Source organism: Pantherophis guttatus, chromosome 3 (genome assembly GCF_059756535.1).
Source record: "Pantherophis guttatus breed Tessera chromosome 3, ASM5975653v1, whole genome shotgun sequence".
NCBI lineage: Eukaryota > Metazoa > Chordata > Lepidosauria > Squamata > Colubridae > Pantherophis > Pantherophis guttatus.
Genome location: NC_142065.1, coordinates 15951604 through 15975101, shown reverse-complemented (window position 1 = coordinate 15975101; position 23498 = coordinate 15951604). Strand labels below are relative to the sequence as shown.

The window sequence follows — 23498 nt, the reverse complement described above, 5'->3', positions numbered from 1 at the left end:
CTTTTAACTTCAGCCTCCCCTCAAGGCCACGCACGCGGACCCACTCTATCGCGTCGAACGGGAGCCGGCGATAGAGGGTCACACACAGCCCCAAAACGCCGCGCCTCTTTGTCCCGCTGCTCCTCCTCCTTCTCCGGAACTTTTAGTCTCACGTCTCTTTCGGGGTCAGCAGCCGGGGAAGGCGTGTCGAACGGGAGCCGGCGATAGAGGATTACACACAGCCCCAAAGCGCCGCGCCTCTTTGTTCCGCTGATCCTCCTTCTCCTCCGGAACTTTTAGTCTCACGCCTCTTACGGGGCCAGCAGCCGGGGAAGGATTTGAGCGCCGGACTAGGCGGAAGTGAGCCGAGCCGGGCCCGTGATTGCAGTTCAGGGTGGGAGGGGGTGGACGAACAAGACTAGGGCACGCCGGAGGGAGTCGGGGCTGGTTCCCTTCCCTTTCGTGGCCCTTCCGTGCCCTCCCAGCGGCGGGGAGGAGAAGGAGGAGGAAGAGAGCAGCCGCAAAACCGCCCGCGGGAAACCTTGCAGGGCTTGCCTAGCGGGTGGAGTGGAGGCGGCGAGGCTGCTTGCAGGGAGACTAACACGGGGAGGCTCCGCGGGCTGCTGCCGGGGGCGTCTGGGTGGGGAGGGGAGCAGTTTCCCTTAGTCCGGCGGAGGGGCTGAAGAAGCGCATGGGGAACCCTTGCAGGGAAAGACCCCGCGGGAAGCCCTTTGCAGCGGCCGCTCCAGCACACCGGCTGCCCTTTTAAAGCTGCCCTGGTGGTGGTGGTGGAGGGATCCCTTGGGGTTAAGCCTGAGTGTGTGTGTGTGGGGGGGGTCTCCTGCAGGCTCTCAGCGAAGCGACCGAGCGGGAGTGTGTGTGTGTGTGGGTGGGGGTCCTAGAAGGACCTCTCGGAAACTTTCAGGCATGGCCACCCGGCGTTTAACAGACGCGTACTTGTTGTTGCGGAACAACGCCATCCAAAGCCGGCAGCTGCTGGCCGAGCAAGTGAGTAGTTACAGCTCCTCCAGTCCTCTGACTTCACGTAGCATGGCTGCTGCGGTGAGTCTCCCTTCATCCTACTGTATCCCACGTGACGCTTGTTTGTGTGCCCACAACCGCTTAAGATAGCCAGCATGTCCCGTTCCCCCCACCCCTCTTTTTTTCTCCCCCTGTTCTTTTTTTTTTTTTAATTTGATTTATATGCCGCCCTTCTCCGGAGACTCAGGGCGGCTTACAATGCGTTAAACAATAGCCTTCATACTTTTGTATATTTATACAAAGTCAGCTTATTGCCCTCACAAACTGGGTCCTCAATTTACCTACCTTAGAAAGGATGGAAGGCTGAGTCGACCTTGAGCCTGGTGAGATTCGAACTTACAGTAATTGCAGACAGCTGGTGTTAATCACAATGCTATCAGTCTGCTGAGCCACCAGGTCCTTTTGAGAGGCCTTGAATCCTCTCCGCTTTTCTCCAATCTTATGAGATCTGGGTTGACCTAACGGGTTGATTATTTTATGCTAGGCAGCCCTGGTAAGCATATCCCTAGTAGGCATACCCAGCAATCCCACAGTCAGTCTCCTCCGGGTCCCGTCAACTAAACAATGTCGGCTGTCGGGCCCGCGGGGGAGGGCCTTCTCTGTGGCTGCCCCGGCTCTCTGGAACCAATTACCTCCTGAGGTCCGGACCGCCCCCACCCTATTGGCCTTCCGCAAAGCGGTGAAGACCTGGCTCTTCGGGCAGGCCTGGGGCCGTTGATCTTGTTATAATGATCTTGCGAGACCTGGCCACGAATTGGAGTGCATGTGTTTTAACGTTTTTAAAGTTTTTAATGTTTTACTTTTTAACATTTTTTATGGGATTGTTCGCATTGTTTTATTCTTCATTGTAAGCCGCCCAGAGTCCCTTGGGAGTTGGGTGGCATAGAAATGCGACAAAATAAATAAAATAATAATAATAATATCCGTACATGTGGACTTAACTATAAACGCACCTGGGTCGGCTGCTCGTGTGACACAGAATGCTGGGTTAGATGAGCCTGATACAGCAAAGGTCTTATCTTCATAGTGTGAGGCTACCAATCTGGCTCAGTCTGGGCAAAGAAGGTTGGACTGATTCATGGATGTTACTGGGATCAATGGCTGGGTTATGCCAGCATATTGAAGGCTGTCTACTGGGAGAACCAGAGGGCGTCCTTAGGCAGATGGTTGCCCCCCTCCCCTCCCAGAACACTGCTAAATTTACATGGGTCAGGGAGCCAATCCAGCAGGGCACTAGTTAACTTTTTATGTTTTTTATTGTACTCCACAATTCCATAATAAATCTAATGCTAGGCTTTTTCTAAAGGTGGATCATTCTATACATTTGTGGTGAAAAACATGGTATGTCACTTTTGGTTTTTAACCAGCTACGGATAATAACAAAGTGGCCAGAAATAGAAGCTATCTTTATTGCTTGGGAAGTAAATTCCCTAATATTTAATTCATTTTGTTGGGTTGGGTTTTTGTTTTGATTTTTTTGGATGATGGAATATTTATTTCTTCTCCATTTTCTAATCAATAGTGCAGGTATAATAATTATTTTATAATGCAAATTAATGTAGCCCTGTACTTTCTCATGCCATCTTTAACCAATTGATTGCCCTTGAACTAGCTTCTTGGCAGTATGAAATGGCCTGTTTCAATATCAAAATAGAATGTGTTGAGGTTAGGAGATTTCTTTTAAAGTTGGAATACCCTGTTTCAAACTCTTAATGTTGCTGGGCACAACTATTTAGAGTCCATAATGGGGAGTTTCAGGCTCAGAGTAGTATTAACACAATATATTTTGAATACCTTCCCAAAAACTTTTATCTAGTATTAAACACAGAAAGTTGATGTTGCAAAGTTAGCAATAGCTCATAAGGTTCTATTGATATAGTGCTGATAGAACCACATTTTTCTTGAGAGTGGATGTATGAAAGTAATTTATAGCTGAGGTACAGACTAGTGATTGTGAAGTCCACAAGTCTTAAAGCTGCCAAGCTTGAAGTCCTCTGCTTTATATGCAATGGATCTGATAATAGAGGCAGTATCAGCTGAATACAATTGGTCCGCCACGTACGACCCTAATGGAGCCCAGAATTTCCATCATAAGTCACGGCAGTCATAAGTTGAGGCACTCATGGGACCATGCCAGCAATTTTAATAAAATAATCCACCATTTTCCTCCCCAGCAGTTAACTGGCAGGATATATCAATTTTCCAATTGACTTTTCTTTTAGCTGGCAGTATGAAAATCATAGAGGTTTAAGTAGATCCATTATCCAGCCCTCCCTCCTTAAGGGACTGGTTCCTAACGTGCGTATTCAGAATAGTTGTTGCTATTTTGGTCTTGTAGTATTTCCAGAATTATTCCTCAAGATGATAGAGTTGAAATGACTGAAAATAAAGTCACTATGGAGTTCACAGCAGTTTTAAAATGCTAGAGAAGAGTATAATCATTAAAGAAGACTATAAAACAATAATCAGCTTAATGTAAAAGGCATGCCAGATTGCCTTTTGACGTGGACTGTGCTCTGTGGGTGAGATCAAAGGAGGCAGTTGAAGCCATCCAGTTGCTGGAAGAAATAGCTGAATAATCGTAATAGATTACATTTATAGACCTTTACAGCACTGAAACAAAAGGACTTTAAGCAAACAGGCATATTGGTGTTAAAGAAAGGCAGACAGGTATCTGTGCAGAATAGAACAGCATTCTTTGTGGCAGAAATTATTGGAATGAACTAAATTGTTAATAGAAAGTAGGATGGACAACTATACCAAAAGGCTTTATATGTCATTTATCGTTGTTGTTCCAGCACTAATGAAGGCCAGGTTAAGTGTCCATAGGAAGCCCTTAGTATGGCATCCATTTCCATCTACATCAGTGTTTCTCAACCTTGGAAGCTTGAAGATGGGTGGACTTCAACTCCCAGAATCCCCCAGCCAGCAGCGCTGGCTGGGGGATTCTGGGAGTTGAAGTCCACCCATCTTCAAGCTACCAAGGTTGAGAAACACTGATCTACATGAAGAAATATCTGTCATGTGCTTTCTTTTTACTTTTTAAACTGTCCTAGTGTCAGCGTCTCCTCACAGTTACATCACCCCTACATGTTGTGCCTTATTTCTCATTTCCTTTTTTGACCTGCTAGAAACCGGAGCTCCATTTGCAAAAAAACCATAAACTAAATTAGGGATGGAAGTTACGACAAGACAGCAAAATTGTAGGATCAAAAGTATCTTCAAGAATTCGTCCAGTCCTGCTAATTAGGAAATCCATCAGTGCAATTCTCTGTGTAGAGAAGCCTTTTTCTTAAAAATAGGAACAGTTTTGACCTGTGAGAATTCTTTTGGCTTCAACTTGGCCACATTTGATTCTGAAACAAATCCAATTTAGAGATTGGTTAATGAATGTTGCCCATACAGACTTTCTATAATGAATGATCTGCATGTAATCTTTGACTTTTTTCCCTGTTTCATTACAACTCATATGTACAATGGATTCTTTTTAGACATCTCATGGCTACATAGTTTAAATCTTAAATGTAAGATCCTCTATTTATTGTTTTAATGTTTATGGTGCATTTTAATTGAATGTTTGTAAGCCACCGTAGAATCGCTTTGGCAAGATAGGCGGTGTATCAGTTTGGTAAATAAATACCCTGTTTCCCCCAAAATAAGACCCAACCAGAAAATAAGTCCTAGCATGATTTTTCAGGATGCTCGTAATATAAGCCCTACCCCCAAAATAAGCCCAGTTAAGATTGTCAGCCAGATGGGTGCATTTAGTACCGTATTTTCCCCCAAAATAAGACCTAACCAGAAAACAAGCCCTAATGCATCTTTTGGAGCAAAAATTAATATAAGACCTGGTCTTATTTACGGGGAAACCCAGTAGTTGTGTTATTTTCAAGTGTCATGTAACTGACTTAAGTTGGAATCAGATTCTCTAAACTAGGATTCAGTGAACAAGTTTGGATTGAATGATTGCTTTTAATGGCTAAATTAAATAGGTCTGGATCCACTATCATATTAAAAATTAGCAATTTATACTGTTTGTGAGAATCTGCCTTAGTTTTCTTTTTATTTCCTTAATGAACTTTTTAAAAAGTTTGTAATGTAAAGCTCCTAAAATGTGCATTTCTTTACAGATCAAGAACGTGATTAGAAATATATTGAAAGGAAAAAAATACAATATGCAGCTATTCCCCAAGGCCGAATGCCAAATCCACCTGAAAACTGATACTGCTTTAAAAGACTGTTTTGTTTTCTGTGATAATCTGCCAATGTTGATCAATAAAATACTTGCATTCCTTCAACTGACTGTACCCTGTGCTCTGTCCTATTCTTTTTGTTTCCCTCTCTTAAAATTTTTTGCTGTCTCTATATGGATGGGCTGATGTGATCCACAAACCATCTCAGGAGCTGGATGAGGTATAGTGCTGTTTGTCTAATCTGTTCTTTCAAATAAATTGACGTTCAAAGTTGGCTTGTTGTGGCAAGGTTAACTACTGCATTTAACTTAGGGTTATTCCTCCTGGGAGTTTTCCAAAGAGAAACCAGAAGACTGATTTACAAATAGTCCTCTGGAATTTGTCTCTGGTTTACTTCATTTCCTCACTTACCATAATATGCATGGATATTGAAGTGGCCAGGATTTAAAATATTACTATTTAAACCAGGTATATCCAATCCATGGCCCACGGATCGCATATAGCCCTGGCAGCTAGGAATGTGGGCCCCACAAAATAATAATAATAATAATAATAATAATAATAATAATAATAATAATAATAATAATATAATGCCAGTTACCTAGGATGCTGGCAGCAACCCATATCAACCATTGATGCAGGTCAATGATATTTGTGATACATTTTTAAATGTTCAGTTGACTGAGTTTCATGTTTAATGAATAAAAGATAATAATAATAAATATATATAATATCCAATAATACAATACAACTAGAAATATAATACAAAATAACTGGACTATAGAATAACAGAGTTGGAAGGGAGCTTGGAGGTCTTCTGGAAACCCTATACTATTTCAGACAAATGGTTGTCAGACAAATCTCTTCTTAAAAACTTCCAGTGTTGTAGCCTTCACAACTTCTGGAGGCAAGTTGTTCCACATACTATATTATATATGCAGCCCACATTCACTCAATGTGGCCCAGTCAATCCAAAAGGTTGGATAACCACTGTATTTTATCACAACATCCTTCTCTGAAATACTGTAGCTCAGAGTGATTCGTGATTAATGCTATAGAGTGGGCTTTTTGTAGCGAATCTTACTGTTAGGCTTGCTAAACATATATAGCGGCCACAAATGAAAATGTCTAGTAGAGGAAAGTTCAGTCTGGTTTTCTATATTGATTTCCCAAATTTTACAGTGATCATCCTAAGCGCCTATACACTCTAGCAAAGAATGTGCATTGCTTAACTAGCATGCTTGCTATTAACACAGTACATCTTTTAATTCAGTGATGTGCTTTCTTGCCTTCTACTCGGGAGATAATGTGATTTTGTTTTTCTCCTCATGAGAGTTGTCTGTAGCACTGTAGTCTGAGTATTTCTACTTAGAGCAGGGGTCTCCAACCTTGGCAACTTTAAGACTTGTGGACTTCAAGTCCCAGAATTCCTTCGCTGGCTGAGGAATTCTGGGACTTGAAGTCCACAAGTCTTAAAGTTGCCAAGGTTGGAGACCCCTGTCTTAGAGTGCTTGGACCAGAGGTCTTCAAACATGGCAGCTATGCTAGGTGGAGAATTCTGGGAGTTGAAGTCCACAAGTCTTAAAGCTGCCATGTTTGAAGACCTCTGGTTTAGACTGAGGAGACTAGAAGCTGTTTGCCTGGTATATTAATAAATTTAAGTCTGCTGAGCATACTGTTCCACTCCAATGCCTTAATAGAAATATCAGAAATAACAGTTCTGTGGCTTCGTCCCAGGCGAGGAGAGAGCAAGGGCTGGGAATAATCCCTGCCCTCTGGGTAAGGCTCTATGCAAGGCCTGTGACTGCTCCCTGTGGGCTACACCAGGAAACCAGCACAACCTAGCTGGACTCTGGAACTCATATTTAAGAGTCCAGACCATTCTTCCCCAGGGCAGAAGTAGCTCAGTTATTATCAATTTTTCTGCTACCTTGCAATCCTGTCCCAAGTATGTAAAATGCCATCAGCACAGGAGGACGTGAACATTTGCTGTTTATCCAAGCATTTATATTTAGAAAAACAAAAACTGGAGCTGGTTGTTGCCCCCAAACATTTCCCTTTTACATTAGCTTCTAAAGCTCTGGATGTACAGAGACACATTTTATTAGCTTAGCTTCAGCATAATTGCCATTTCCTTTTTCTAGAAAAGGACTAAAGCCTAAGAATACCGAAATGTCTTAACTGGCATGTTTACTTGGAAACGAAAGAAACGTAGAGTTTGACTTCGCAGGAAGGTTTTTAGGTTTAAAATATATCGCTAGGAAGACGTGAGGGCCACTTTTAAAAAGGGAGCTGCCACTGCAGATGATCCACTGTGTCTAATGTGGTGGATTGCTTTTAAGAGTTCCTTAAGTGTAACATTTTCTCAAACCAGGAGCTAACAAGGTCTGAACAAAAGAGGTTGTAAACTATAAATAATTTTAATATATCAAGCATTTCCTTTAATTATAAAGCCAACTGTAGATTTTTATATAGCTTCCTGACAAAACAATACCCATTCATGGGTTGTATTGTGAGAGGCGGCAAGCAGCTACTTGTCCTTAATAAGCAGACGTTATCTGGATGTTAAGTGGAAGTACAGTGCCAATGTAGACCGGGATCCAGGGCTAGCTAAATTCTCAGACCTATAGATTAATTTGGAATGGATCCCCCCAAACCAACTCGCTCTGTCCTGTTTTTTCCACTATGCTCTTTGGGTTTCGGTTTCATTCACTCTCTGTGGCTTACTGTGCACATCCAGCTAAGTTGTTTTTTTATTTAACCATGACTTGTTAAATAAATTATATTAGGATGGTTTTGCCCAACGTGCTGAAACGTAACAATTTGCTAAATATACTGGCTGGATTCTTTCAACGTGCTATGCCAAACCACATTTTGGCTTAGTCCAATGTGTAAACCCAGTCTACTAGAAGTGCGCTCTTTAAGACCCCATCATTCCAAAGGCTAAGAATGTTATATAAGATACAGAATTTGCTTCAAACTTAATCTTGGTTTAAGCCAGTATGGAGGTTATTTATACCTATCTATCTTCAAAGATCTTTTTGAGGCCTTGACAATGGATAGACAGCTAAGCTGGGACATAAAATGTTCTTTGGTCTTTGAAAAGAAAATAGTAAAATAAAGTTGTTCTTTTAATAGTTACCAGCTTGGCCCAAAATCATTTATCATGTATTAACCTCACTTCAATTGCATAAAAAGCACATGTACGTTTGGAAAGTAATATAGAAAATAACAAAAGCTGAAATAATTTCATACTACCTATTTTCTTTATAACTTCTTGAAGGGGTGCAAAGCTAAATTTTGCTTTATCAAATTGCGGTGTGGGCCTTCTTTCCATTTGACCTAAATTCTTCAAGCCCTTCTTTTTCCTTGTGCATCTGCTTTTCTTGCCTAACTAGATTTACTTTTTCAAACTTGGCTTGTGTTTTAAGTAAAACTCTGCATTTATATACGGTGTGTTTAACATGTGTGAAATGAAGCTTGGCCCGGGAATTTGTTTTGTCAAACAGTATGAATGAGTCATAAACTGAAATATTTTAGGTATTATGTACAGAGCCATAGCCTTTCCTTAAGCCAATGGTTTTCCTTTAAACCTGAGAGAACTTTGTACACCAGCTTTTCTATGATTTTCTGCCATAAAACCCTGCAAATGGCAGAGTTCTGAAGAGAAGACACTGGATGCGTGTTTGTTTGCAAGTATGTTGCCCAAGTTTGTGGGTTCTTATAATTGTCTTACATGACTATCTCAAGAAATACATTCAGCTCTCCTTTGCAAATCTAAATTAAAATGGAGTAATCTAACAAGGGTCAGACTTCACCACTTGTCTCATTACAGTTACAGAGTCAGTTTGGTCTAGTGGTTAAAGCACCAGACTAGAAACTGGGAGATTGTGAATTCTAGTCCTTCCTTGGCCACCAAAGCCAGATGGGTGACCTTGGGCCAGTCACTCTATCTCAGCCAAACCCACCACACAGAGTTGTTGGGGGAAAAAATAGGTGGAGGAAGCTGCATTGGATATGTTTGTTGCCTTGAGTTATTTGTCAAAATAAAAAAGATATAAATGGGATATAAATAAATATATAACCAGATTTCTCACCAGAGAACCTTGGTTAGTGTCCAAGAAATCTCAAAGAGTTATAAAGAATCAGAAATGTGTAATTTTGATTCACAACAGTCTAAACACATTTCTTCTATTTTTCTCCAGCTTGCAGATGATCGCATGGCACTGGTATCAGGTATCAGTTTAGATCCTGAAGCAGCTATCTGTGTATCTAAGAGGTTGTCTCCCAAGTGGATTGATGGTATAGAAGAAGTAAGTATATAAAGAATGTGATCACATATGCTTACATTCTGGAAAAGCAGTAGTAAAAACTGCCAATATTTTGTTTACTTAATTTTTATCTTCCGATGTTCAGGGCAGAATGTAAAACTAAAAAGTGGTGGTTAGAAGTTACAGTTCTAAAAATATTCAATAGGAATACATACCTAACTAACTCCATGAAATGTAAATTTGCTTTTTACAATTTGTACAATTCTTTACAATACATTACAATATTTCAGGTTTTAAGAGAGAGAGGGATGGGGGCATAGTATGGAAATATCATGTTTTCCCGAAAATAAGAGCCTGTCTTATATTTTTTTGAACCCTGAAATAAGCGCTTGGCCTTATTGCCATGCACTCAAAAGCCCGATTGGGCTTATTTTAAGGGGATGTCTTCTTTTGGGGAAAACAGGATATATGGTATTTTATTCTCCCATTTATAAAGGAGGAGGGTTTTGATATGGGAATCCATTTGATTTGCAAAGGTTCAAGTTGCTAGCATTAGCTGGAAGAGGAAATTCATAGGGTTGAAGGCAATAAAATGCGTAAGGAAATAGCTGGATTATATCTTGTTGATACTACGTTTTTTCCCATTATATGACCTTCCTTGGTAGAGTTGTTAAGTGAATCCCTGCAGTTGTTAAGTTAGTAACATGGTTATTAAATGACTCTGGTTTCCTTATTGATTTTGTTTGTGTCAGATGGTCGCAAAAGGTGATCACATGCTCACACTGCAGCTATCATAAATAAATGCCAGTTGCCAAGTGTCCAAATTTTGATCATGTGACCGTGGGGATGCTGCAATGATCATTAGTGTGCAAACAGTCATAATTAACTTTTTTCAGTGCCAATGTCAGGATTCCAAGTAACATACCCATAGCAAACAAAACTCTTGAGGCAGGCAAGTTCCTCAAAGAATAGGTTTATTAGATATGTCATATTGGCACAAGCTGGTGAAAACCGACTCTGTATATTCAGAGGTGGGCTCCTGCCGGTTTGGACCGGTTTACGCGAACCGGTAGTTCCGATCAACGGCTTGGCCCACCCACCCGCCCTGGCGCTATCCTGACCTATATAATCACAGTTTTTACAATGCCGCACGCTCACATTTTCGGTTCTGGGCGAACCAGTTATTACAGTATGTGATGCCCACCTCTGTGAATATTCCCGTGGTTTTCACCTGATTAAATGTGAAAGTTTGTCACTTTCTCATAACAATGAGTTACATGGTCCAATCCAGGGGTGGGTTCTACTTACCTTTACTACCGGTTCACAATGGGAGCACGCACGCGCACGCTTCTGCGCATGTGCAGATCGGCCATGATGACATCTGGGCAGTGGGCGGAGCCTCCCACCATTTTTACTACCAGTTCGCAAGAACGGGACCAAACCGGGAGTAACCCACCACTGGTCCAATCAGGACGCTGTCCAGTTGCTAGGTGACTCCAGTCCCCTCCTTCAGAGTACCTGCAGGAATATCCTTGGTTCCCACAAGAAAGTATTTTGTTTTGGCTACCACACCCCAACTATCTCTATTCCCCCCTCCCTGTCCCTCTTCTCCAGTATGTCAGCTCTGAAGTCTCAAAATGGCCTCAGGCCAGCTTCAGGGTTGACAGCCATTGTAACTTCAAATAGTCACTAAATGAATAGAGAACAACCTGTATTTTATCGGTCTAGTTTTGATGGAATTCAGTTTCTTGGTCAAGACAGTGAGAGATCAACCATTTCAGAAGTGATCTGAACCCAAAATATTATGGCTTTCCTCCCCCCCCTCCCCCGCCCCTGGTGGATCCAACCCTAAGTCTGAAAAGGGTAAAAAGATTCCACTTCTGTGTATATAGCTGAAATTGAATAGCATTTTTCTGTTAAAAAGCCAATGTGATCTTTTAAAAATATAACCAGGTGGTGTTTTTTTTTTTAAAACTTTACTATTGTCTGGAATGTTTTCTTCACTTAAGTTTCTTTGTTTCTAAATTTGCCCTTATTTTTTCCAAATTTCGTTTTAAGATTCGATATGAGATATCCAGGATAAAACAGAAGATGAAAGAACTAGCCAGTTTGCATGACAAGCATTTAAACAGACCGACTTTGGATGATAGCAGCGAGGAAGAGCATGCAATAGAAATAACCACTCAAGAAATTACACAGGTGCCACCGCGGTTCTCCTTACAAAATAGAATTGGGTATTACCTAATGCAGATATGTGAGTAAGTTGCCCTAATGCCCCCTTGGATAAAGGGAAAAATCCAACAGTCAGAAGTCAATTTTGTTTGACTTCTTAAACAAAAATTTTTAAAAATGGCAATATTGTACTGATATATGAATAAATATATAATATTTATAAAATATAAAATATAATAAAAAATATAAAATATAATAAATGATATATGAATAAAAGGGACACAGTGGCTCAGTGGCTAAGACGCTGAGCTTGTCGATTGAAAGGTCTGCAGTTCAGTGGTTCGAATCCCTAGTGCCGCGTAACGGGGTGAGCTCCCGTTCCTTGTCCCAGCTTCTGCCAACCTAGCAGTTTGAAAGCATGTAAAAAACGCAAGTAGAAAAATAGGGACCATCTTTGGTGGGAAGGTAACAGCGTTCCGTGTGCCTTTGGAGTTTAGTCATGCTGGCCACATGACGACGGAGACGTCTTCGGACAGCGCTGGCTCTTCGGCTTTGAAATGGAGATCAGCACCACCCCCTAGAGTCGGGAACGACTAGCACATATGTGCGAGGGGAACCTTTACCTTTACCTTTTATGGATACATATGTAATTTTAAGAAGAAAAATGCAAAGATTTTAAACATCCGCAGTTAAGAATTCCAACCAAAACGCATTTGGAAAAAATGTTATTACCATTTTAAAAAATGGAGACCTAATTTGAATAAAACAGTACTTAAGATTCTATGTTATAGATTTAATTGTTCAGCTGTTGCAACTACACATAATTTAAATACCACTGATGCCAATAAAGATTTATTTCAATTTAACAACTTTTTGCAACAATCTAACACTTGAAGAAGAAATTTTTGGGTTGCCTGGTTTATAAGGTAGGTAAAATGAGGACCCAGATTGTTGGGGGCAATATGCTGACTCTGTAAACCGCTTAGAGAGGGCTGTAAAAGCACTATGAAGCGGTATATAAGTCTAAGTGCTATTGCTATTGCTACAGCATCTTGCTGGCAGATAAAGTCACTCAGATCTACTCCCAATTGAAACCCAGTGGGCAGGTCCTGTTGAGATGCCTGAAGCAGAGTCTTGCAGAGTTATCTGGGGCAGGTTTGAGACTGTGACTCATGAAGAAGTGGACACAATTCTCCAGCTACCTGTATGCTAGATCCAGGTCCCTCCTGATTGGTCAAATCTTCATGGGAGTTGATCTTTGACTTCGAAGTTGTTTCCCGGGTTTTGAAAGAGGCAAGGGTATACCAGCTCTTCAAGAGACCATTGTTGGACCCAGTGATTCTGGACAATCGTCATCCAGTCTCCATCCTTCCCTTTGAGGACAAGGTTGTTGAATGGAATCTGGTTCCTGCACTATTTCGAAACTTTCAAAAGAGCCTGACTAACTATACGTAGGTTCCTTATTATACCTCAGTCTGGATTTTTTTTCCCTTAAAGGTCAAGAGCTCCTTTTGCTTTTTATCAAAGAAAGAAATATTACCAATAGCTTCAGTTATTGCGATGAGCTATATGTATATTCTCAACTCTGAGATGCATATATTCTCTTTCTGTTGGCTTCAGTTATTCTCTGCACAGTGTAAATCACCAGAAACTCGGCACAAAAAATTACTGTGAGCTTCCATTAAATAAGCCTTTAAGACAGGGGTCTCCAATCTTGGCAACTTTAAGACTTGTGGACTTCAACTCCAGAATTCCTCAGCCAACAAAGCTGGCTGAGGAATTCTGGGAGTTGAAGTCCTCAAGTCTTAAAGTTGCCAAGATTGGAGACCCCTTGGAAGTCAAGTTGCCAAGATTGGAGACCCCTTGGAAGTCAAGTTGCCAAGATTGGAGACCCCTGCTTTAAGACATAGTTGAATGTCTTAGAGCTCTAGAGGATAACTTTACTTCAGTTTAAAGAAATAGTTTCTGAGGCATTTGTTGTTGTTGTTGTTGTTGTTGTTGTTAATTGAACCAGGAATGCTTGCTCCTGTTTCTCTATAAAAACGATTTGTCCTCTCTTTCTCTCTCTCTCTCTCTCTCTCTCTCTCTCTCTCTCTCTCTCTCTCTCTGTCCCCCCCAGCTATTTCACAGATGTCAGAGAGCAGTCCAGGGTTTGCACAGCAAGACTCGGAGCTCTACGGACCAAGAATGCCGGCTTCTGAAGAACGTTGTGTGTTCCTTAGCTCAGTCTCTGCAGGACCTCTCCATAAGCTTTAGGCACGGGCAGTCTGACTATCTCAAACGTAAGCCATGGACCGTTTGCGGCCTTTTACAACAGGGCATCTTGCCTCCGCGACTGAGAATTCTTAGTGGCAATAATCTTCTTGTTCTTACAGGCATGAAAAATCGAGAAGAAAGATCCAAACATTTCTTCGGCACCTCAGTCTCTCTCATGGATGACGGGGAGGATACGACACTGTATGACAGGGTAGGTACCGAATTGTCAACTGGAATGTTTTTATGTAAAAGTACACAGCATCTGGGGTTCATTTGCCTGCTGTGAAGAACTTGAAAGCAATGATTGCATGCATCAGTTAAAGTTGAACGAGTCTCTTTTGTTTTAAGGTGCAAATTTCTCAGAAGAGACAAACTTTTGAAAACTGCACGCTATTTGCTGGCATGCCAAAGAATCAAAAGTACTACCACCCCCCTCTTTTCTCTCTCTCTCTCCCTCTCTCTCTCTCTCTCTCTCTCGTTTCCTTTCTGATATTTTTTTCTCTATTTCTGATTACCCAGCAGGCTGCAAGGGAAATGATAAATCACTCTTGCAGGAAGGCTTTAGAATTAAGCTGAGAGTCCCATATTATCCTCTGTCTTAAGGCTGACTACCTGCTGTTTAAAAAATTGGTCTCTAGGATATCTGCCACAAATCATCCTCACAGTTGCTAGGAAGGATTGGGTTGCTTATAAACTGATTCATTGGAACTCTCAAAGGGTGCAGCTGGGCTCAGAATTATGCCACAATTATAGTGCTTATCTTTTTAAAAGAGAACTTTTAAGAGAAAGATTAAAGAGATTGCAGAGGGGGAAAATACAGAATAGAATAGAATAGAATAGAATAGAATAGAATAGAATAGAATAGAATAGAATAGAATAGAATAGAATAGAATAGAATAGAATTTTTTATTGGCCAAGTGTGATTGGACACTCAAGAAATTTGTCTTTGGTGCATATGCTCTCAGTGTACATAAAAGAAAAGATACATTGATCAAGAATCATAAGGTACAACACTTAATGATAGTCATGGGGTACAAATAAGCAATCAGGAAACACTCAATATAAATCATAAGGATACAAGCAACAAAGTTACAATCATACAGTCATAAGTGGGAGGAGATGGGTGGTGGGAATGATGAGAAGATTAATAGTAGTGCAGACTTAGTAAATAATTTGACAGTGTTGAGGGAATGATTTGTTTAGCAGAATGATGGCGTTTGGGAAAAAACTGTTCTTGTGTCTAGTTGTTCTGGTGTGCAGTGCTCTATAGGGTTGTTTTGAAGGTAGGAGTTGAAACAGTTTATGTCCAGAATGCGAGGGGTCTGTAAATATTTTCACAGTCCTCTTTTTGACTCGTGCAGTATACAGGTCCTCAATGGATGGCAGGTTGGTAGCAATTGTTTTTTCTGCAGTAAGATATTATATTTGAATGGGAAGCTATAAGTCTGCTGTTTGGTTTGAAAACCTTTTGGGGTTTGTCAATGCATTTTGAATGGTACAATATTTAGCTATTTACAGTCTGACATTTTTGTTTTTATTTTAATAAGGGTTTTACAGATGACCAGTTAGTATTAGTGGAACAAAACACTATGTTGGTGGAAGAGCGGGAACGAGAAATTCGACAAATTATACAGTCCATTACTGATCTTAATGAAATTTTCAGGGATTTAGGAGCAATGGTAGTTGAACAGGTAAGTGGCTTCTTACATCAATGCTATTTGCATCGTATAAGATCTTGATTTAGAAGATTATATGTCTTTCTGGAGTTCACTTGAAAGAAAAGCAGGATGTAAACATAATAAAAAATCAGGTGGATCGAACCTAATCACATTGAAGTAGCATTGTTGAAAAAAATGGTCTAATAGATCTAATCATTTCACTTTGGCTTACCAACTGAGAGTAATTCTGAAACTAGTCCTAACCTAATTAAAATTAATCATTTTACTTTGTATTTCTGTTTGCTTGATTAGGAACGATTCAAACATTGTCAGAAATCCTGAGTTTTGCTAAGTATCTTGTCTGTACCTTTGTACCAACTCTGTGAATACACTTACAAAGCATACTGATGGAATCCTATGCCTTTGGAGGCTATAGCAGGTGCAGAGTTCAGCAGTGTGGACAGTTTTGGGGGGCTCAAGAATGGCCCATGTAACACCATTGGTCCATGAGCTGCATTGGCTGCTGGTTTGCTTCCAGGTGCAATTCAAGAATCTTGAATCACATGATAATCACATGACATGGGTCCATGCTACTTGCAGGACCACTTCATCCCACTGTGATTAGCCTGTTGCACCCGTGCCAGCAGAAGAGGCATCCTGCAGGCCGCATCGCCCAGGTTATTCTGGCTAGTGGGGATCCAGGAGAAAAGCCTTCTCTGCCATTGTACCTGCCCCCTGGAACATCTTGCCACCTGGACTGAGGTTGGCTCCAACTCTCCTGACCTTCAGCAAGGCCTTAAGGACCTGGCTTTGTCAGGTGGCATGGGGCTCCAATAGAGGGACTTCACATTGGGGGTGGTTGACATACTAATAACAACTCCTGTCCCCCCCACGCACACACCCTGCTGGTCCTATTCCCTCTCTCCCCATCTTTTAGTTAGGGTTGAGTATTTATCTTTTTATATTATATGAATTTTGTAAAATTTTATCTTTTTAATATTAACAATCGCCCAGAGTTACTTTGTGATAAGATGGGTGAACAATAAATTAGATAGATAGATAGATAGATAGATAGATAGATAGATAGATAGATAATAGATAGATAGATAGATAGATAGATAGATAGATAGATAGATAGATAGATACCATAGTTAGTTAGTTAGGTAGGTGGGTGGATGGATGGATGCATCGATGGATGGACGGACAACAGAGAGACAGACAGACGATAGGCAGGCAGATAGATCCTAGAGTGGGAGGGAGTCATTTGGATCATCAGAAAGGTTGTGATATGGGGCAAAACTCACTTAACAACTGTCTCACTTAGCAACAGAAATTTCGGGCTTAATTGTGATTGTTAGTCACAATTGTATATGTACATACAAGAAGCAAGACAAGGATGAATTATCTGCCTTTGGTTCTTCAATCTATTTCTACACTAAAATATAGAATATTCAATATTTCTATATTGGGGTGTGTGTAAATATATATACATGCACAGACACACACATTGTTAGAGGTGTAGAGGGAAGGTTCACCAAATATTCCACTTTTTTTTGTACATGCTTTATTTTCATATGCTGGTTTTTCAGCATTCAGTAGCCAACCAATTTATATTAATAGAAAACATTCTATAATTTAAGCCTATCTTAATACATAATGCATTTCAAATCAATCAACCTTTATTATTGTCACAGACCAGCATTTCAGCCTACAGAACTGATACATATTTTTTCTTCAGGGTACCGTACTGGATAGGATTGACTACAATGTTGAACAGTCATGCATAAAAACAGAAGAAGGATTGAAACAACTACATAAAGTAAGCAGAGAATGTTTTTTCGATGTCTTATTCTGAATACTATATATTTCATACTGTCGAGGAGCTTGTTAGTATGATTCCAGACTTAAGAGGCATAACATTTTCTCTTTTCATACCTATTGTTTTAGAAGTTAAAAGGACAACAATGGGAGCTAGCTAAAATTAAGGAAGTTAGACGAATGGCTCCTATCCTAGATATCTCAATATTTAGCATTTAATGATTGCATGTGAATGTGATTACCTTTTCCTGATTGTTCCTCTGTGCAGTTCTCCCACAAATCTCTTTGCAGTTGGCAGATGGGTATTTCTACCCATTTCTTTTTATCCACAGAATTGTAAAATAGTCTAGGTGTAAAGGTTGAGCTCATCTTTGGGTTGAGTTCTATGAGGGTTAAGGTAATTCCTTATCTTATTTGTGGGATATAAATCAGTTTATGCTACACGTACTTCTGCCAGAAAGGGAAACATCACGGGTGTATTTATAATCTGCTCTGTACCAAACTTCCTATAACAGTTTACATAATGAAAAATAAATGAAAATGACAATCTAGTGTCCACAAAACGAAGTCCAGAAAACAACAAGAACAAAAAAGGAAAAGTTCCAAAAACAAAGGAAACATTAGAAATAAACTCAAACTGGTTCTGTCCTTACTCCCTAGGACAGTGATGACAAACCTTTTCGGCACCGAGTACCCAAACTGGAATGCGTGTGCTTGCGTGTGCATATGCGTGTACCAGAAATCCGAAGACCAGATGGCCAGTGTGCATGAGCATGCCAGCCAGCTAGTCTTCGGATTTCTGGCACATGCATGCACACCAGCTAGCTGATCTTCGCACGCACTGAAGCACCGGAAACCCAAGACCAGCTCGCTGCTGCGTGCATGCCTGGTTTTTGGTCATTTTTTTTGGCTGTTTTCCGGCACCCGTGAAGACCAGCTGGCCGGTACGCGTGCCCACAGAGAGGGCTCTGTGTGCCACCTCTAGCACATGTGCTCTAGGTTTGCCATCATGGCCCTAGTACAGGGGTGAAATGCTCCCGGTTCGAACCAGATCGCCCAATCCGGTAGCGATGGCAGCGGGTGGTTCGGAGCACCAGTAGCAAAAATCCCTGCACACACACACACACCCATGCCCAGCTGAGCCGCGGAATCAGAGGCTGGTTTTTTTTTTATTTTTAAAAGCATTTTTTCTACAACCTCTTCAACCAGAGGTTGTAGAAAAAATGCTTTTAAAAGTAAAAAAAAAAAAAAGTTGGCCACGCCCACCCAGTCACATTACTCCCCCTACCAAGCCACGCCCACAGAACCGGTAGTAACAAATTTTAGATTTCATCCCTGCCCTAGGATATAAGAGGAGTGTAGAGAAAATGCTATCAGGCTTTTTTAAAAAGATTTTCAGGTAGGCCATACCAGAAAACAGACTTCACCAGTTTGATTAGATAGAATATTTACTGATACAGACTGTAGTAACGTAACCTTGAAAGCCGAAAGCTTTTTTTGCTTCCCTCCCTTTTATATAGGGAATAAAAGCAAAGTCAGTCTGAGTCCATCCTTTATTTTATTTTTTTCTGTCTTTTCCAAATTAAAGCACACTTTTTGTGCATATTGTAGTCGTCATCTCCGCTTAGTTTCTCCAAGGTCATTTCTGTGGCTCTCTAACAAATTATTCCTTATTTAGAGTAATTTATTTTCTGCTACCTACAGGAAAGAATCTCTGTGTTAAAGTCCTCTTTTCTGTATCTGCAGGCCGAGCATTATCAAAAGAAGAATCGGAAGATGCTCATCATTTTAATTTTGTTTGTCATAGTTATTATCCTTATCATTGTCCTTATTGCTGTAAAATTCCGCTAGGCGCGATGTGCCGGTGATGCTTTCCTTTCTCTCTTGTGTTTGTCTGAGAGGTAGCAACCAATTTTTGTGTGTTGTGTTTCTCCCGTTTTTGTTCCTGACAGGAATGGTTGAGCTCTTGAAAGCTGCCTGTTGGATGAATGTAGGGGATCTAATGGTGCAAAGTCTGTGCAATGTTCATACAGAAAACCTCTGTTTTACATGTTCAGTGAATATGGAAGGCAGTTGATTTGTAAAAGTCAGAAATGTGCAGAAATGTCCGAATTTCCGAGAAAAGCTACCAAATCAGGCATTTTGTTTACCCAGGCCATTGAAATGCTAGAATGCATTTTTAAAAAGTGATTTAAAACATTTCGGGAAGTGCTTTTTACTAAACAGGAATCATACAGTGTTTTCTACCATGACTTAGCCTACGGTTAATTTTAGGGTAAACTGTCCAAATTATGATGTGGACATCATTCCCAAAACTATTACGTTGGAGATTATTTTTTTAAAAAAAAAATGCCTTAAAGATACAATATTTCCTCTTTACCGTCTTCCCCTCCAGTGTTAATATTAGTATGGGTTCACAGAAATAAAAAAAAAGATTTCTAATTTCATTCTATTATTCCAAAAGTGGTGGTTGGCATTATCAATAATACTCTAGCCTACAGAGAGTATTATTGTTTTAAGATGATTTTTTTAAGTTTTAAATAATCAAGAATGTGTTTTGATTATTTCCACCTCTTCCCACTATTGAACTGAAAAGCGTTTCTCTGACCCCTCTTTCTGAATCTTCCTTCCCAAACCGAATCTGTTAATAATACACAGCAGTAGTTACATATTTCATCTTATTATTTTCAGAGCACGAACGGAAAAGGGCATGGTACATTTCACACACAGTTTAAATTGAACTAATGGCAGCATCAGGAACTTACATTTAAATAAAATCACTTTTTTTGTCCTCAGCTGCGAGATCTCAGGAGAATTTGGAATCCTGTTCAGAGCAAATCTTGCTCTGCATCAGTATTTCTTATTTCTCTTAACATTGTAGGTGGTGCTGCTGAAAAAGAAACAGTTTTCGTGATTTAAAAAATCTCATCTTTTAACAGTAACTTAAAATTGCTGTGCTATTTGGGGCCCTTGGTGTTCAATCCTTTTTTTTTTTTTAAAGTATTCTGTACTGAAGAATTTAAAGGTTGTACTTTGCATCTCTTTTTGCTGTGATTTAGCAACACACCAGTTGCCAACTGTTTTTTTAACTGCCTTAGATTTGATCATGGAATGATTGCAATGCTGCCTGTGTACTTGTTACACCTTGTTTTCTTCCTTTCATCCAGCTCTTTGCATCATTCAGATTTCTTGTATCTGATGACAGGGAAACAGGAATCATAGTCCCACCTTGGGTCATTGGGGGATTCTGCTTAGATAACAGTAACAGAGTTGGAAGGGACCTTGGAGGTCATCTAGTCCAACCCCCTGCTCATGCAGGAGACCTGTACTAGAGATTCGAACTGCTGATCTTTCTGATTGACAAGCTCAGTGTCTTAGCCACTTGAGCCACCTAGTCAGGCTAGATAAATGAAGAACCCAACATCTGTAGTTGAAACCTCTTTGACATAAAAGAGGATTGCCACAAGAGAATTGTGTTTAGCTGCTGCTGTGATTCGGTTAGTGAGAAGGTGAAGAATAGAGTAGAGTAGAGTAGAGTAGAGTAGAGTAGAGTAGAGTACAGTACAGTACAGTACAGTAGAGTAGAGTAGAGTAGAGTAGAAGAGAGAAGAGAAGAGAAAAGAGAAGAGAAGAGTAGAAGAGAATTTTTATTGGCCAAGTCTGATTGGACACACAAGGAATTTGTCTTGGTGCATACGCTCTCATATGCTCTTGGTGAACTCTGCTCAGCTATTTTGATTCATCTCTTATTTACATAACCTCTGCAGAAGGCTACTTTATGCCATCCGATAGAGTGGTCCCTTGCTTCCTGGAAGAATGGAATTCAATCTCTTTATGCAATCATCTGCAGCAACTATCAGTTGTACAGGTAGATTTGTGATTTGAACAAGTTCTGGCCCAGCCAAAGAACAGTGAATAACAAGATACCAGACAGCATGAGAAATAAACATACTGTACTTTATGCACATGCAAAAATCCATTTGCTCCTTATGCCGCATGCATAAAATAGACAAAAATGTGCCACGAGCGATGGTTGCCAGAGTCTGGTCTGTATTTTCCAATTGGATAACAAAGGCCACTTATATTTACTGAAAATATTATTCTGTCACCTAAAGTAGATACCAATTACACACTGGACTTCTTTCCTTTCAAAACATGGAAAAGCTGAGCATCGGTTAACTTAAGTTTCTCCATGATTTGCTCAAAATAACGAATTTCGGCAGGCCATGCTTAACCTCCTTCTGCCATTTATTCTGATCATTAACATCTTTAATCAATTTTATTAGGTTTAGTAACGAGAAAATATAAACACTTAAAACTAGTGGCATGATTTGGAAAAGGCCATCTTGGCTCCAGACTAAATTGATGCCTGTCAATGTGTGTATGTCCTTCCAGTCAAGCTTCATCCTTGACTGCTCTGTGGATACTCTGCTGTCACTTCTCTTCAAAAGTATATTGCCTTTTCTCTGGATAATTTCTAAATTTCCAAGTGTGGCCTACACCTAGAGATCCCCCTGCTTAGCTCTGAAAATATGCACACGTGTATAATTATTGCAATCTGTATCACTGTGGGTTTAATTAAGATTGGATTAATTGGATACAGAAACAGATTTTACTTCCTTCTCCCCTCAGAAGAGGACCAGGAAATAGGGAATCATGGAAAAGGATTGAGCCACGAGAGAAATGTGTTCTCTAAAGAGGATGGTAGATAGAACAAGTTGGATGTTTGGAAGAAAAAGGTATTTTGCTGCTAAAAAAAAATCACTGCTATTCTACTTACAGGAAAAAATTATCTCTTGCAAGAGGAAAAGTTGTTTGTTTTCATGCCACCTTCCTAACCGTTTGTTGGTTAATATAATTTGGTGGCATGTTACTGCCACTAAGGTTATTTGTGAATACTGTTTTGAAGTTTCATTTGTATTTCTGTCTACTGCAATATATTTTTGAAATTATCCCCAATCCAGAGATTCTCTAAAATCTTTTTAAAAATCTTAAATCATGAGAACAAATCAGTGTAAGATACGTACATTCCAAGGGGTGGGTTTTGCAATTTGGAGATTCCTTGTGATCATTGGTCATGGTTTCATGTAGCATCACTGTACTTTGGGAAGAATTTTTTTTTAAAGTTTATTTAAAATTATTTATTTAAAATGCAATAGTTAAATAGGTGGGGGATGGGGGGGTTTCTACGCTGAAGATTCTTTGTCTGACCCATTGGTGAAAAACTAAACTGGCTTGTAGTTTAACTGGACCAAAAAAGGTCAGGCAAGAGATAAGTTAGCAATTTACAAAAGAATCGCCAAAGAATTTGATCATTCTTGTCTGCCTGATTTGGTGCTTTCTCCGTTTTGGTAGATTTGTTGCATAAAATTTACTGGGATGTTTTCTCTGTACCAACTTCCCCAACCAGCAGTCCTCTAGCAGACTCGGTTTCCAGAAAAACTGCTGGATGCTTTATCTCTCAGGCAATATTATTCTTGGTGAGCCTTTTTATTTCCTAAATAAATGGGCTTTCTACAACCTGCCCTCTTTGCAAAACTGGAAAACCAAAGCTGAGAAGTAGTAGCACCCTTTTACCCAAAGAACTGGTTGTTGCAGCCTGATTTGAACTGAGACTATTAATTGGATGAAAAAGAGATGTAACTCTGACTTTCTTGTGACCGTTCACTGTTGAATGATGCTTGTGGTGTGTTCCAGAAGGTCCTCCCTTCAGCCTGCTTCAGGTTGAATGTATTTGGGATTAAACAGGATTTAAAGCTACAAAGGAAATCTACAGCCCGCCATAGAGGTTCAGCCCCACCGCTTTGGGTATTGCTGCCAAACAGCATTTCAGCAAAACTCCAAACCTTGGTTGGGCGCAGAATGAAGGCTCTTGATACAACCCAATAAAGGAGAATCATCCCGAATGAGAAATCATCAGCTGGATACATCGCATAGGGGCTCAAGTAAGACCAACGGAAGTTTCAAGCAATGATGGATTTGCTTTCAAATCAAATGTATTTATGGTGTATGTAACGGAAGGGATCTCTGTTTTTACCCAACAATGTACAGTCTATTTTCATCCATTTATGTGGAAATTTGTAATGTACAAATAAACTATTCAACTCTAA

At 40.2% G+C, this 23498-nt stretch overlaps 1 protein-coding gene across 3 annotated transcripts; it reads left to right on the top strand.

The window, feature by feature from the left end:
* The first annotated feature begins 292 nt into the window (after positions 1-292).
* On the top strand, positions 293-23498 carry STX16 (syntaxin 16). Of its 3 annotated transcripts, none has more exons than XM_060689607.2 (8): positions 293-1041; positions 9419-9526; positions 11543-11683; positions 13776-13938; positions 14032-14123; positions 15460-15603; positions 17309-17389; positions 19135-23498. In XM_060689607.2, exons 1-8 carry the CDS (start codon positions 907-909, stop codon positions 19237-19239), a joined length of 969 nt encoding a protein of 322 aa, XP_060545590.1. In that variant the 5' UTR covers positions 293-906; the 3' UTR covers positions 19240-23498. The 3 variants fall into 3 exon arrangements, with proteins under 3 accessions (XP_060545590.1, XP_034288990.1, XP_060545591.1); XM_034433099.3 differs by having other exon boundaries at positions 296-987; XM_060689608.2 differs by lacking the exon at positions 293-1041 and adding an exon at positions 5295-5433.